This window comes from Corvus cornix, chromosome 5 (genome assembly GCF_000738735.6).
Source record: "Corvus cornix cornix isolate S_Up_H32 chromosome 5, ASM73873v5, whole genome shotgun sequence".
In the NCBI taxonomy this organism is placed as follows: domain Eukaryota; kingdom Metazoa; phylum Chordata; class Aves; order Passeriformes; family Corvidae; genus Corvus; species Corvus cornix.
Window position 1 is genome coordinate 49069068 of NC_046335.1, and position 16973 is coordinate 49086040.

Below are 16973 nucleotides of genomic sequence, written 5' to 3' on the forward strand. Positions count from 1 at the left end.
GAAGTCCTGTAAGAAAGAGACATTATACAAAACTGCTCATGGCAGGATTTGGACAGTAAAATCATCAAATGAGTCATTAGACCTGCCTTTCCCTTTCCTTTGTTCTCACTCATGTATTACATGTAAACTACACTTTTTTGGCACATTTTTTCCATTATCTTTAAATATTCCTGTTCCATCCACCTCACCTGAAATTGTCCTGAGTAGGTGCTCATCAGTAAGCAGTTGATTGCATTGATGTTTCTCTTGTGGTTGCACAGCTTAAGAGAAGAGCTGACAACATTTTAACCCTTACACTTTACTGCCTTCTGCTAAAACAGCCTGAAGGATTCTTCTTCCAGTCTCTGAGGTGACTCAACAGGCTGAAGAATGGCTGTAATTTTCTGTGCAATCTCTCACTCTCCTACTTTTTCGTTTTTTCTCTCTCTGTTTTCTTTCATTCCTGTCCACCCAGGTTTGATCTGACTGTGAGGCTGAAGAGCCACATGGTGGTTTGTGCTGGGACAGCACCATGCCTTCGCACGTCTTTTCTGTGAGCTTCCATGTTATGTCCTGCCAGAGCAGAAATCCTGCAATTAGTGTTTTCTTGGGTATCTGGTGAAATACACCTGCAGGGTTTTAGAGCCTGGAGTCATCCTTTGGCCTTTATCACAAGCTGTCACTTTGGTTTCAAAGTTGACTATTGGAGAAAACTCATGCAGAACTTCAGGTTCACAAAGTCCTGCATAACTGCTCACTGTTTTTATGGCAAGCCTTTTCATAGGCCTCCCTGTGGTGGTAGAGGCCTATGTGGGACTTCTGTGCACACAAGTTTCAGCTGCACAACCCAGCCCTTCACAGGGGGAGCATCAGTGCTCAACAAACCATAAAACATTGGGGAAGCTCTGTGATTCACCATGAGAAGCAGAATTTTTCAAGCATGCAACTACAGTTCATGTAAGGTGAAGATAAATCATTCTTCATTAAACCTTGAGTGACCTAGGGTTGTAAAGACAATGCTTGAGGTCCCAACACTGTCCTGTCTGAGGTACAATTTATATTGACATGGATGTTGAGCTCATTTCTGTAGATACTAACAGCAATTTATGTGCTTTCCTTTTTTTTTTTAAGCCTGGACTACTACATGAGCTCAGGCTCCACATGACCTTGCAGAATGAACCCTGCTGTAAGAAGGTACTTCTCAGTTTAAATTGTATAAGTTGATCTGTATCACACCAGCTGTTTTCCCTCAGCTTTCAAGATGATCAAACTAATGAACTGTAGCATGGGGTTATGTGGAATCTCCCAGGCCATGACAGATGTGTGCACTTTGCTGGGGACAAAGCCTGCCATTGCCTTTGCAGCTTGAAGAAATCTCCAGGACTGGTGTCCTTGAAACATTTTTCTCATGGGCTGATTACGCTCAAGTAGCTCCTGTAGCCACAGACATCCCTGTTGTGCTCAAAGATGGGGTTTGTTTCTGACGCTGCCCAAGGCAGGAAGCAGAATTTTATAATTGCAGTTGTTTTGGCCAGTGCTCACCACCAGTGGTGTGGCAAAAAGAGGGAGGACAAGAACTATTCCCAGTCCTGATCCACAGCACCGAGTGATTTGTTTCTGACCTGTACCACATTATCCTCAAGAAGGGTTGCAGAGACATCGTTTACAACATCCACCTGCAAGCTGCAGGTACAGCATAGAGAAAACTTGAGCACCTCCATCACCTTGGGGTACTGACAGGAGGCTCTCTTCTGATGATGGAAATTAGACACAACTTCTACATCAATACTAGGGTGAGGAAGGCTGGGGTTTTTTTCTTAAAAATGAAACAAAACAAAAAGAACAAAAAGTTTCCAATGATACAACCCTTTATCCAAAAAACGCCCCAGGAGCAATCCAAAATGTTTCCACTCAAGAGGAGAAAGACTCCCTGGTCAGAGAAGACTTTCCTACTTCTTGTCATTGTGTTTCCCAACTCCCTCCTTCATGTTAGCTGAGCCAAGCCTGGAAGCAGCATGGCTCAGAGTCAAGGAATAAGGATGGTACTGCTGGGGCTTTGTTTACTCTGTCCAATGTGGAGGGAAAGGGTGAAGCAGTTATTGCTCCAGACACTCCCAGTGCTACCTTGTTTTTCATGCCATTATTTGAACAGGAAAATCCCCATAACAGTACTGATACAACAGCGTCTGTCCCCTCAGCAGTCTGGTGACACCATTTCCGTTGCCAGTGGGTCTGTGCCAGCCAAGTGGAGGCAGGCTGGCTTGGCTCCTTAGAGAAACTCCTATTACTGTAATGGTCTGCTGAGGTTACAGACCTATGTACTTGTCATCCTTTCAGAGAATGCTTTTCAAAACTAACAGCCTTGTTTTTTCATCAGAAGCTAATTACAAAGTACAAATTGGCCCTCGGGTTGCTCAAGGTAGAAGAAATCAAGGAAAGAAGTACTTTCCTAGATACACAGTGATTTTGGAAGTGAAACATTTTTGCCCTAGAAAAGGACAGAGGGAGGGAGCCAAACAGAATAAACTAGTACTTAAATGGTTTCATTAATTCTTAGCTTTCCCTGACCACCCAGTAATCTGCAGCTGGCTGAAGGAGTCCCAGACACCATGACCCTAAACCACCGCTCAGATGCAGAAGACAACTAGGAGACTTATTATGGTGTCCTGCAATGTGATGTCAGTACTGACATGTGGTTCACAGGCACAGAGAAGGTCTCCAGCAATAAATACACTGTCACAGGCCTGCTCCCAGGGAGGAAATACTTCTTCTGAGTCATTGTCTGCAATGACAGTGGAGACACTGACCCTCTGGATTCTCAGGAGCAATGGAACATCTCCAGACACAGAGGTAAGCACAAGACTCAGGGTTGAGCTCAGGCTCCCTGTGTGGCCTTGGGTATGTCACTAATCTGCTTTGCACCTCAGGTGCCCACGTGGGGATTAGATACAAGAATGCCTCCTGTTCTATCCTGTCCATTTGTTGGCAATCTCTTCAGGACCAGGCTTCCTTTAACTACATGTGTATGTATCCCATTATATAGCAGTTTATGCAGATGCTGTTTAAATCAAAATTCAGGACATCCGTGTGCACAAAGTTGATATTATCATGTCTTCACATAACAGAAGATTGGTGTTACAAGTCATTTGTCTTGTAGCACATTTCCAGTCTAACTGGGATTTGTTCCCTAAATGAGAAGCAAAGAAATCTGTGACACATAGGAGACTGTGTGACAGTCTTTCTGGACCAGAAGTCCCTGAAAGCACATTAAATTAAACATTTAGAGGTCATCCTGTCAGGTAAATGTCACCTTCCTTGTGCAGTTGCTTCCTACACATGCCTAATCATAACATGGATGTCTAATCACCAGTGCTCCCAAACATAACTGAACATGGGTCATCAAGTCAAAATGCTAAGTGATCCTTCTGCCCAGTCTGGGGAATTGCAGAATGCAGTGATTCTAAATGGTGGGATCAAAGACAAATTTTTTGGCTTGGCCTATGCCTGGTGTAGTAATAGAAAAGAAATTATATAGTAATACATATTGCTAGATTAGGCATGTATTTCTTCAGAAGCCTTTCCACGTGCTGCTATGAGTCTTCTAAGCCCATTAAGAGTAATGGGCTACACATTAAATGGACAGAATGAGTGGTACACTAAAAGGAGTAATGAGATGTCACATGGTGTATTGGTATTTACCAAACAGCCTTTCCTGATCGATTAGACCATAGGTATGTTACTTTGGCTATGTGTGCAGCTGAGAAAGAGCACTTCCAGTTATGTGGCTGTAGTTGTGTTCTGGTGTGGAAGTGGTCTAGGCCTGGATTTTACAGAGTCTGAACTGGCTTCCATAACTTCTGTGCATGTAGGCAAGCATAGGAGAGTAGTAAATGGAGGAAAGTTAGGTTGGCTGTGCCTTGCACTATGTTCCCTGAACATTCCTTTGATAACAGCCTACCTGTCTTCAGGCAGGACCAGCAAGACACAGATGTGAACTGATTTCTTGTCCTCCATTATAAATGGCAAGTCACAGGGTTTATTTGCATAAACCTGAGATATGGTAGAAAAACTCTGAAGAAGAATGAGGAGATAAGCTCTTATCTAAGAATGAAGTTTCATGAATGAATTTTGCCACACAGTGCTACATTTAGAATCCAGGGGATTTACCTGATGGGATCCCATGTCAATGCAACAAGCAGTATTAAATACTTGAAGAAATATGTTTAAATACAGGCTGAAAATGGAAGATTTGCAGTGGACACTGGAAATTAAATTGTACACGCAGTTCTCCTTGATTTCCCCCGAGCATTTTGTGGACTATTAATGCCTCAGAGCAACAGCAGCAGAGCAATATCCCTTCCTCTACAAGATCACCTGCTTTGGTTTATAATTGGGTGTAATTTAATCATGCGTTTCTAAAGTGCTTCGGGAGCCAAATATCCGAAAGCAATTTACAGTTTAGTGGCATTAGTGAGAGAAGGCATCGATACATCCCTGTGGAGCAAAAGTCTGACACCTTAGTTACAGACCAAGAAACAGAGAAATTAATTGCTTGCTTACAGTTGCATAGCAGATTAATGGGAGAATGAGATTTCCAGTTCCTTCCCCTCTTGCTTTTCAGTTTGCATTTGTTTGCATGTTGAGATAGGTATGCTGGTCAGATGCCAAGAGAAATGTGGTGTATTGCTCATTTTTCCTACTCCCTGGGTTTTCCCTGATGGGAAGTAAGGTCCAGGTCATGAGATGTCATACCCAAGCTCTTTAAGATTTGCACTCATGCATGAGAAGACTCTCTGTGTTGATGATGCTGGCCCTGTGTTTGCTTGTTTGTGTATGCAATGGGAAGCAGCCCATAGCGACTGTCCTCAGCTGCATTTTGACTTCAAGATGGAGTATCCCAGGAAGGACTGTGCTTCCTGCTTCATGGCCCCACTGAGGAACCACAGCATGTCATAGCCCAGCTCAGGGCACCATTGCTTTCATCAGCAACCCCCACCACCAGTGACCCCAGTACAGGGGCAGTGTTAGCATCACATCCAAGCCTAAGTCGTGGCCTCAACAAGAAGCACCTGCCTGCTTATGACCTCTACTACTTGCAGCTGCAAGCTGATCATCTGTGGTAGGTCAGATGTGCAGCCACTGGGATTTGTTGGGGGTGATTCACTCTAGGCTGAGTAACCACGGGTTTCATGTCTGAGTGTAGTTCACACCCTGCTATTTTCCAGGGCAAGCGCATTTGCTGGGACTGGCACTGTGGATCACACTCCTCTGGGCCGGTCTGGCTCTCACCCTTGTCCACAGAGGAGGAGATGGCTCAGTGTGTAGGGGCTGGAGCTGCAAGGGCCACTTTGTAAGAGCTTACCTTCATATCCAAAAAACCAGCCTGCATCTGTCTTCCTTCAAAGTCACTGAGATTTATCTTCAGTTGCTTTAAAGTAGTCTTGCATCCCTTAAAAATGGCTTATTTTGGCCAGCAGGCCTCATGAGTTCCCTAAATGGCTCAGAAGCAAACATGGCCATTTCTCAGTCCCTAACCAGGCTTGCTCTGCATCCATGGCATACTTAGCACTTCCAAGCAGTCCATGGGTGCACTCTGAAAATAACCTTGTGATTTTTTTTGCACAGACACTGCACTGGGTACATCTGTTCTCTTCTTTTGTAAAATAGAAGGGTTTTGCCAGCATTGTATGACAGCTAGTAAGGTTTCCAAGACAAAAAAAGCAAGAAAATCAGACATTTCATCTCTCCCTTCCCTGTTTTGTTAAACCAAATGAAGCTTTAAATCAGGTTGTAGCACAGAGCTTGGTTCCAGCTGGCTTGAATTGGTGGTGTGAGCATGGACACTTCCAGGTGCATAGGGTGAAGTTTTACTAACACTTTTTAGAGACAGGCCCTGATGCCTCAGGCCTGTTAGTGTCCTCTTAAAGACGACAAGAGAGAGAGGCTGCCAGGCACAGCTTGAAATGAAACTGATACAGCACCAATAATGAGGGACTATATTTGGAAAGATCTTTCAGGGTTATTTTTGTCTGAGTTCATTACTTCTGGACAGCCTGCTGACAACTGCTGAGCACACAAACACATCCCACCCAGGGTTTGGTTCTCTCTGCTAAGGTGGAAGTAGCTCACAGGGGGTCAGCAGAGGGAAAGGATGCACACATTGGGTTTCCTGCTCTGACTTTTGAACTGCTCTTTGTGTGTACAATCCATACACTTCTTCACTGAAGTCAGCAACTGCCCACCCAAAAGACTGAAAGCAATTCTTTACCATTTTTCTAATAATTCATCTCATTACCGTGTGCCCCACTTCCCATGCACCGATACACTCCTTCCTGAAGCCACAGCTGGAATGCAGCTTCCTCGTCCCTAAAATCAGTGGGAGCCTTTTCTTTTTGCCAGCCAGGCTGACACAAGGAATTCTGCCAGCGCTGCTCACCCAGTTCAGGGAAGGCAGACAGGCCTAAGGGGGGCACAGGAACATCTTTCCATCCCCTTCAGGATCTGATTGCTGGATAGCCCTTACCTTCTGCCTTCCCACACAGAGCTTGTTGAGGTGAGCACAGTTACAGCAGGAACACACCTCTTCAAAGTTACTCAAAGCGGCCTGTTTACAGCAGACCTGGCTGAGGAATGAGGCTTGCAAAAGCACTGTATGGGTGAGGTGCTGATTTATACCCAGATTCCTCAGTGGGAGCCTATGTCTGAGGGCTCCTGCAGCTCCTCCCTATCTTGACCCAGGCAGTTTCTGGGTAAGGTCTCTCTGCTGCCTCTGTTTGCAGCTGAGTGAGGTGGGAAAGCAGGAGTCAGAATAAGAGATTGTAAAACTGACTTTAGCAGATAAGGTATTCATGTCAAATAGATATTAACTGCAGGTTTATTTTTATTATTTTAGGAATCCTATTCTTGATAATTTTAGTTCTGGAAGAGGGGTAGTTACTGCCTGGAGTGAGGCACTGTAGGCTGGAGGGTACCATGCCTCATGTGAAAACAAGCACTCTTGTTAGGCCAGGAGCCCCTCAGACCAGGACTTGAAAGATTTTCTTTAGGGACAATTTTCAGAGACTTTCAGTGGTCTTTACCTGGTGACAGGCTGTCCTAGGGGAAAGGAGTAAGGACGGATCTAAGGGCTTAGCAAATCTGCTGATTGGAATAGCTGTGCAGCAGTAGCTGATTTCTGTGATGATTCCACAGGAACTAAACCTCTGTCTCAATTCCTCTTAATATATTGCAGTGGGTTTACCCCAGCTGGACATCTGGTGCAGACCAAAGCCATTTTATCACTACTCTCCATAGTTGGACAGGAGAGGGAAAATTTAACCAAAGGCTTATAAAGCAAGGTAAGGACAGGGAGATCACTCACCAAGTCACAGGCAAAACACACTCAACTTTGGGAATTTAATTTATTACCAATCAAATCAGAGTAGGGTAAGGAGAAGTAAATTCCCAAATTTTAAAACATCTTTCCCCTACTTCTCCCTTCTTCCTGGGCTTAACTTTACTCCAGAATTCTTTACCTCCTTTGCCCACTGGTGCAGGTGGATGGGGAATGGGGGCTGTGGTCAGTTCATCACACTTTCTCTTTGCCCCTCCTTCCTCTGCTCTCACATGCTCTCAACTCCTCTCTTAGGTTGCAACTGCTGTTGCAATTTTTTTCCCCTTTAAAAAGTGTTGACACAGAAGCACTTGGACCTGTTGGTTCTGTTAGACACAGGGGAAGATTCCAGCAGCTTCTCAAAGAAGCCACCCCTGCAATCCCCCCCTGCCATCACAGCTTTGCCATGCAAACCCAATACTTACATGCTCTTCTATTTCTCTTCTTTAATTGCACTCTTCTGCTTAGCCACGTATTTCAGTTTTAGCCCTTTTGTTAATATTTGCAAAAACAAATAGGACATTTCACCACCTCAGTGAAACACAGCAGCAGCTTTGCTGCTGTTGTAGCTCAGAAGGGGTGAATGTAATTTTCTTTAGGCTGGGAGTGGGCAGGTTTCAGAGAACACAAAGACTATTAGACCCATTCAGAACAGTGCTGAAGTGAACAAGGGGAAATGGGAATGAAAATGAGAACTCCCTAAATCTTAACTGTCACTTCCTACAAAAACTGCGACCAGACAACCTTTTCCTTTATACAGTAGAAAGCCTTATAGAGCTTTAAAAATTTTATAAAGCTTTTTATCCATAACTTTGTGAGACTTCACTGAAAACATAGGGTTGACTGCACTAATTATGGCTCTTAGTCCTCTTCTTTTCCTTAAGAAAAAGATGGACACAAGGACAGGAAGTTTGCAGAAGCTGAAACACAAGATATAATTAGTGGAACTAGCTGTGCCTGGTCTGGCATGCAGAAGAGCATTGTTGTGGCTGTGTAGTTTGTCTTCATGTGACTCAAAATGCAGCTGCCCTTGGCTTCTATGAAGGTCAGTTAGACCAGGTGGTAGAGTGGGGCTTCTGCTCAGCAGGGGCACTTCCAGTGTTTCCATCTTCCTTCCCTCTAAATGATTTTTTACAGTAGGGTGTTACAGGTGATATTTCTAATATCCTCTGCTAATGTATCTTAATGGCAATAACAGGAGCCAAAGACTGGAGACAATCCTGCTTCCAAGCTCAAGAAGAGACTTGGATTCTGCCTCCTTGTGTCCAGATAGCCCAGCAGGAGCTCTGAGATATTTTAGGCTTCCTTATGTCAGATTGTATATAAACACAAAGTAAGTCATAAATCTGAAATACTTAAATCCTCACAATACCAAGAAAGTAAATACAGCTTTGCAAATGAGGGAGTCACTTTGTGAAAGAGCTGGCCACAGAAAGTGCAGGAATTTCACTGCTGGTGGCCAAGCCTAGATAAGGGATTACAGAGTACCTGAAACACTTAACAGGCTGACAAGTAGATCAATACAAATATACATGCATTGGTGCTGGGTCTTTTAATGTAGACTGAAATCTTCCCAGAGCTAGTTGTGGAATAAAAATACAGCAGTGGCCAGCCACTCAGACACATTCACTTTGAGAATATTGTGTCACTTTTGTTCCATCTGGAGCTAGGAAGGAGGTATGAGGAAACAGGATGCTCCTCCCAGCAGGCCTCTAAGTTTTTAAAAGGAATTGTAAAAGACCAAATAAAAGGAAGAGGAGATAATCGCCCGCTTTTGCCTCCTGTTAACCCCTTTAGGCTGCCTTGAAAATAATTTGGTTGTATTTCTGCCTGGTACTGATTAATCTCACATCAGGAACCACTTCAGAAGGGGAGTATGAAGGAGTTTCCATTAAGCCTGCAAGCAGATCCATTTAACTGACTGGGAGCACTTACACACACTGTGTTTCTATGCTATAAATCCTTAAAACCTGTTCCACTGGTGACAGATGGCCTGGTTCAGGATTAATAAAACAAAATATCTGTGCCACTGCATCAAACAGCTGAAGAAGCTGGCATTGGATCCCCAACCAGAGAAAAATGTGCAGACTACTCTACTTCCTTCCTCCTGGAAATTTTTCCTGGGGCGAGGGGGGAGAGAGAGATTTGGCCATTTGTCTGGGACTTCCTGGCAGTGAGCAGTCTTCCTGGAGCAGTCCTTCTGGAGCTGCCTTCTCCCTGGAAGTGTGGACAAATGGCCATTGTATGTGGGACTGGCTTGGAGCAGCAAGGGGCAAGCTTGCTCCAGAGACTGACATCCCAGGGCACCCGGGAGCTGGTGTAACACCAGCCAGGTGTCTGGTTGGTTTGTGTTGGATGTGCTCTGTGGGGTGCATGTGGGTGTTTTTCAGGGTTCCCCACGTAGGAATGCTGTGGCTGACTGTGACAATCAGGTTGTGTGGGCACTGAGCACTTCCAGCATAAATCATGCTGGAGAGTGTAACAGTGGCACAAAGCTGCCCACCACAGAGAGGCCTCATATTCCGTGCTGAAGCAGTCAAAGAAACAGAAAATGAGCAAGGAGACATTGTATTTTCACAGTAAAAATACCCAGTAAATTAATATTTTTAATTGCTGTTACACATAGAAGAAATGAGAAAAAAAAATACATTCCGAACAAAGAATTAAAATAGTAAAATCGGCATAAAAATGTGTTAAGAAAAGATCCCAGATCAACTGGCTGTACTGTATGTGGTGACCTTTACAATCACAGTAAAGAAAGTAAGTGCTAGAGACTTTCAAACATGGCAAAGTGCTTGACTCCCCAGAGGAGAGCAGCTGCTTCAGTCACATCTTTCAGTGCACTCTGCCTGGAATGTGTGGGAGAGGGGCTGGAGCAAGAGACTCACATGGGTCCAAGACATAGAGATTAGCGTTCAGGACAGACCAGCCACTCTGCATTCTCAGGCAGGCTGAACTGCCACTTACCCAGTGGCATTTGCTTTTTCCTTCCTTGTTTTTTTGTGGTTTTGGGGTTAGGTTCTTGTTTTTGTTGTTGCTTTCTGATTTTTGAGTTTTATTTAACAAAGCTTCAGGTTCTGCTGGCCTGACCCTGCTAGCACCATAGGCTTGGAGTAAGCCTCCCCAGCTGAATTAGGAGCAAGGCTTGGTCCAGCAGGAACCTGCACTAGCAGGGTCTAGATAAATATGTTTGTAGTGATTCAGCACCATCGCCCAACGGGCTGGTTTTGGTTTCTTGCTTTTCTTCTCTCAGGAAAAGGAGTCTATTTCCTGATGCTCTGTCTTTTGACTGATCCAAATTGGCCCAGTCATGCTCCCACTGAAGTCTTGGTGGCTCAACCCCTGCATCCTGTGCTTCAGCCTCACTTTTGAGCCATCACACCACTCCAGTAGCTCACCTGACAGCAGCATAGTGTCACCACAGAAACAATACAAGCCACAGAAGTTTTGGCATTCCTGCCAACTGGCCACCTTTTTTTCATTTGTAGTCTGTCTCGAGTTGTGTATTTTTATTCTTTACGCTAAGAGCAAAAATAAAATAATATTAAGAAAATTTTCTCCAAACTAAGAAAATGAAAACCCATCAAATATTTTAAAGAAACCATAAAAATTTGCATTGTGTTTGCTTCTGAGTTCATATTAAGATTTTACTGCAGCTGCTTCAAAATTATGGTCCATTTCACATGTACACAGCTCATATTCCTTGGTGTGTAATTCCTTACCTTCATTTGTGTTTGTACAGCAGCTAGTGCTACAAGAACTAGGTAGTTTCTAGCTGTGGTCCAGATTTAGATCAGTGAACAGTGGCATTTTTATCCTAGTTGAGAACATGGTGATGGTTGAGTGCCATATTTCTGGATCAGCTTTTGTTCTGGGCTATAGGACTGGTGGTACAAGCACTTCCTTTGCTACAAAACCCACTGTTTCCTTAATTCGGGTGAAAAGAAAGGAATTCAAGAAGGATGTGCCGACCTTATTGATTCTATCAAGGCTTTCCCTCTCTGCTGATTTTAAAGCCAGTAAAACTTACAGAGAAATTACACATCCCTTTGAAAGTTGTCTCACGAAACCCATCTGACCTTCTGCAGACTGAAGGATGAACAGAATGACTTCATTTTCTGTTCCAGTTTTTTCAACAGCCACTGCAGACTGTGAGGTACTCTGTTTTGCCTGGATTATATTTACTCTTGCTAACAGTCAGGGACAAGACCAGACTGCAAAATTTGGATGCAAGGTTGGCATCTAAGAATTTGGTCAAGGCTTTTAGAAGACCTAAAAACCATTTGCAAAACTGAAATTAGAGAGTTCCGATTTTTAAGCTAAACCTTCCTTAGAGTTCAAGTGTAGCTGAGCCCATCCTGTTAACCAGCATGAATAAATATTTTGCATTTTCTTTCTATCTGATGCAAATTTAAAGGGCAGTCACATATTCCACGCTTTAAGAGAAGTCCTGCAGATCCCTAAAAGCAATTTTAACATTAAAGTTGGATAATACTTAGGATTTACATAGCATTTTACATCTTCAGAATGCTGCATGAGTATCAATCCTCACAATATCCTTGTGAGGCAGGTAAGGGCTAATATATCCATTTTAGAAGGGGGTGAGGGCCTGGTCCCCTGCTGTGATAAGTTGGCATAGCACTGGCCCTCATACACCAGATATGGACCTGGCCCCAGAAAATTTAAGTGACTTACCAAAGGCCACAAAAGGAGTGAGTACGGATAAAAGGCAGGAGAATTACCCAGGAGGATTTCTGTCATGAGAAGTCAGCAACTTCCCATCCTCTTCCAAGAACACAGTTATGATGCCTCTGCTTAAAAGACCCCCTGTCTATATCCAGAAACCAAGCAAAGAGGCACCTGCCCACTGAGCTCTACAGTTGCTGTTTGCTTTGATTTGCTTCTTCCAGAACAGCTCCCAGAAATACCACAATAGCAAGCTGAAAATACAGGTGTTAGTGACAAACTACGGGACTGGAAAACTTTCAAGAGCCACTATAAACTCTGCAAAGTTCCTCCTGGGAATTTTATAAACTTGTGTAAAAATATATTAATTACCTCCACTGAATACAATATGAAACCCTCAGCAATCTACTCAAAAGCCATGTTAGAGTAATTCTTAAACCAATCAGTCTTACAGTTGCTTCACTATGGAGGAGTAAGAAGCCAGGTATTCAGCACAGAGTAAGAGTAAAGCTGTGAAAATCCCCTGGCTTTGTTCTTCTTGACCTGCCATTTCTTCATGAGCATCACGCTGTGACTCAGCCCAGAAGCATTACTAGCATTTAAAAGTAAGCTGCAATTAGCACTGCTTCTTTGACTTCCCTGGGAATTCTGTGCAAGGAGGATCTGCCTAGGCAAAGAGGCTGAAGTAAACGTGCTGCATCTTTTATAAGTCCAAATAAAGAGCCAAAGGATCTCTAAGTGGGGGATAACTACAGAAAGTAACCAGACCACGTGTGTAAGCTCAAGTGACCACAGACAGGGATTGCAGAAGGATGTTTGGATACAGCAGTGTGAAAAGAAAGCCTCTGGGCTTAGCAACAAAAGGAGCTGCCTGCTGGGGCAGGAACACTACACCACCTGGGAGGCTTCATTCCCTCTGTAATGTTGCTGAGCCAAAAACTGGGGGCTTCTCAAGGACTGTACTCCTGAAAAGGAGAAGAATTGATCAAACCTCCCAGTTTTACAGTGCAAAGACGCAACAGGAAGGTCCACAAAGGCAGTGCCACAGACAGCAACGCCATTTGTTACATATGAACAGCACTCCTTGTTTGCTCTATTTCAGAGTGAAGATTACCCTTGCTGGGGTTGAGGGAACAGTTTTAATCCCAAGAAAAGTTATTTAACAGACTGCCAGCAACTGCTTAGTGCTTCTCGGGATTTAGGCATCTCAAAATTGTGTCAGATCACTGTCCACAGCAGCTGGTCTCTTCCCAGCAGGAAAAAGCCTCCAGGAAAATGGTCTCGTTCAAGTAATATGAATTAGAAAGAAGAATGCAGAGCCAGAGGGAGATTTTGAAGATTAAGAGCCTTTGCTGGCAAACCTCCAAGCCAGTCAGGACCCTCTTCATATGCTGAGGGCTCTGCCTCATTCCCAGGAAGGCTGAAGCTGTTGCAGCACCTTGGATGGAGCAGAGAGGGAGCCAGTGTGACTGGCCAGTAAGTCCCAGCCAGGTCACTCCAGGTGACCTGTTACAGGATCGCAAGGGAACAACAGCCCATTTGGGCTGCACAAGTTTCTGCTGTCCCACCCAGAGACCTCTGCCACCAGAAACTGCACCTCTGATGGCCAGTGGAGAGGAGAGGCCTCCTAATAACACATCAAGACTCTATTCTGCAAGTAGCCAGTGCCTGACGGTAGAGCAGGACAGAAAGCAAGCCAAGAAGAAAAAGCAGACAAAAAAGCAACTCAGCTATTTTCAGGAAGTTGAAGACTACTCATTTCTAGAGAGAAAACAAAGAGAATCAAAACTCAAGACTGTTAAATAAAGCTTACTTTATCACACAAGCATTTCCCTCAAAGCAAAGGGAAGCTCAGGATGTGGGGGGTTCCTCTGAAGAACTGCCAGCTAAGGACTGAGTGTGCAGGACTGACCCATGCCAAGGAGCTGTGACTCAAAGACTTCAGTGTGCCATTTGCTCACATGCTGGGAGGATGGTGGGGTTCACCCCAAATGCTTGGAGTTCCTCTTAGCTGGGTTAGTCTGTTGCAGGAGGAGATTTGCAAACAGCTGAGCTGAGTAACAGCAGGTGACATCTGCAAAGAGCTACACTGCAGGGTTCAATCTGTGGCCACGAGATAAGCAATGCTGATGAATGAAGATGGTTTATGGCTCTAAATTCCCTTAGCTGTTTACTCCAGGCAGGCCCCGATGTGCCAGTGAATGAATACTGACAGTATTACATAACAGCAGTAAAGGGAAGGGATTACACGGGGCTGTGCTACCTACAGTGCTTTCCCTCTTCATAATGCAGCTGACCTTTCTGATCCCTGTTTGAAAAGCAGCAGATGCCTCCACGGGGTCAGGGGGGTTAACCTCGATTTTTGTAATACTGGCTGCATTTGCACTGATGGAGAACTCATGGGGAGGCAATGCCTATTCCCTGCCAGGCACTCCAGGTGAGGCTGGAGAGGAGCAGGAGACCCACTCAGCACCTCTCAACACAAGGGAAAAGCTAGCAGGGTTCTATGTGAGTCCATGTGAGTTTGAGAAGGAAGTGGCAGGCGTTTTGAACACAAAGGACAGTGCTTTTCAGGAAGCTCTGCTGAAAAGGGGCTTTCTAAAAAAAAAAGAAGTGGTGAAAGGAGGATCGTCTACCACCAGCTGGCAAAACAAGGCAAACTACATCCAAAATCAGGGCCTTGATCACAGGAAATGCTCACACAAATATCTGAGATACTGCAGGCAGCAGTACTAAAAAGTACTACTGAAAGTGCTACTAAAACTTAATGGGTACATGGAATATTACTTGTTAGGACATTGGGGAAAAAAGGCATAAAGATTAGACGCCTGTCTGCCACACTAAGGATAATTAGGGCATACATTAAGACAATGAGTAAGTTCTGCTGTAAAAATCAAAGTTCCTCGTGTGCCCATTACATCTCACTGGTGGCTGCAGACACCGTGTAACTGTGTGCATGTGGCGAGGGGGAACACGCTGGCCTGGCTACCAAGATGTCCCTGAAATCCCACCAAACTCCTGCTCTCAACAGTTCTGCCACCTGCAGCAATGCTGACTTGCACCTAGAGACCTGCCCTGGAGCAGTGATCACTGCAGTCAAAGCACACAGCACTGCCAGCACACCTCTTGCTCTGTGCCCTCAGCTTAGGGTTCTACTTTCATGCTGGTTCTGCTGGGTACTGCCCCACACACTGTCATTGACTCCAGAGCTCAGCTCCCAGCTGGATATGCTGGTTTTACTCTCCCTCCATAGCTCCAGTTTGCATACTAAGTTTGTAATGCACAAAAAGAGACAAACATCGGTTAAATTAATTTTTACCTATGACTTTAGCAGAGATCTGTGCCTGTCTGCCTACACTCAAGAGCAAGCCTTTTAGCACCATGCATGGCCAAACCTCCTTTCCACCAGCCCTCCTCTTCCCAGATATTCGGCATCAATTTCAAGACTTAACAAGTAAAATGCAGTAGTACAGCACTTCCAAGGAGGAAAATTTGAATGAGTAACTACTGCAGGGGCAGTCTAAGCTTTCTGATGTTGACTCCACACTGAAGTAAGCTGTAATCAGAGAAAGCCATTGAAAAAAAAAGTAATTCCCAAAGGTAATGCTTCAAAGAAGCAAAATCAACATCACCAGTGTGCCTAGAGAAATGGAGATCTCTCTCAGGGGTGAATGCAGCTACAGCACCTGAGATATAACCCATGTGTTCACAGCCTATTGGCACTCTGCCTAGCTCCTCTTCCTGAAGTCCTCTTCATCTCTGGTCTCCACAGCCGACAGCGCGATCAGCATTTGGGCTGCGTAGTACGTGGCCATGATGATGAAGCGCGAGTAGGGCACGGGGAAGCAGAACTCGTTGAGCGCGATGGTGAGGTCGGACACCATGAAGAGCATGGCGCCGACGCAGGCCGACAGCTTGGTCCACGTCCACAGGTCGTTGCACAGCTGCACGCCCGCCATCGCCCGCCAGCCCATGAAGCCGATCAGGGCGATGTAGACGGCCACCAGGTAGGTGAACGGGCCCGAGAGGTAGGAGTACAGGAAAGCATAGCAGGAGCTGGAAACAACGGCCATCAGCAAGCCGGCTTTGAGGTCCAAAGGCTTCATGCCAAAGGCTGAAGAGTACAGGATGTGTGTGATGGCGAACATCAGCAGACCTGGAGAGAGGCAGTGACACAGAAAGTGTGACCTTTCAACAGTGACTGGCGGTCAGTAGCAGAAGAAGATATTCCTTGCAGTGTTACCCCGTTAACACTACCAGTGAGAAGCACACTGACCACTCAGGACTATTTTATTACGAAAATCCATACATGGAGATAGCACCAAGCCCCCAACATAAATAAAAGCCCCAGCACAACACCCAGGTACAGCTCTGCTGTGATAAAAGCCTTTCTGCTGAGAGGCCGGGTGAACTAAACTGCTGCAGAAGGAATTGAGCTTGTTTTTCAGGTAGTTCCTCTTCCCGTTTTGGGCGGAAGGTTGGGAGCAAGGCAAACCAAAAATCACCCCCTCTAACTATCCATAGTGTTTTGCTCATAGGTCATGAGTGGAACAGGAAGACTGGAATCAGAGCAGTGTAGGAACAAAACATGACAAAAGACACTAATGCCTCCAAACCCAGACACAAAGCCTGCCCGTATTTAGCCACAAACCCAAAGGCACTCAAGGACTAAATCTGGCTTCTACTCCATCTCTGCCCATAGCTGGGAGAAACCTAAGCTGGAAAGAAGCAGCTGGCATATTTCAGAGACCGCACCAATGTGATCTGCCAACAATTTTATGGCTATTTGCAAGATTCAGATGAACCTTACCAGGAATCAAACAGGGAAAATAAAATGCCGGCTTCCCTTTGAAGTGCAACACCCCTGAGAAATGCCAGATGTGGGTGTTGGAAGGTGCTGCCCATATATTATGCACTTGCCACTAATCCAGTTGAC

At 44.9% G+C, this 16973-nt stretch overlaps 1 protein-coding gene and 1 long non-coding RNA gene across 2 annotated transcripts in view; one reads left to right on the forward strand and one right to left on the reverse strand.

The window, feature by feature from the left end:
* The window catches only part of LOC120410105, a 27279-nt gene continuing 10306 nt past the window's right edge, over positions 1-16973 (forward strand). The window contains exon 1 of the long non-coding RNA XR_005602053.1: positions 1-2829. This is a non-coding gene — a long non-coding RNA (uncharacterized LOC120410105). The remainder of the gene's footprint in view (positions 2830-16973) is intronic.
* TMEM86A (transmembrane protein 86A) overlaps positions 9918-16973 on the reverse strand; it is a 26629-nt gene continuing 19573 nt past the window's right edge. Inside the window, exon 3 of the mRNA XM_039552991.1 lies at positions 9918-16193. Coding sequence (XP_039408925.1) covers positions 15766-16193 — 428 coding nt within the window. The 3' untranslated portion in view covers positions 9918-15765. The remainder of the gene's footprint in view (positions 16194-16973) is intronic.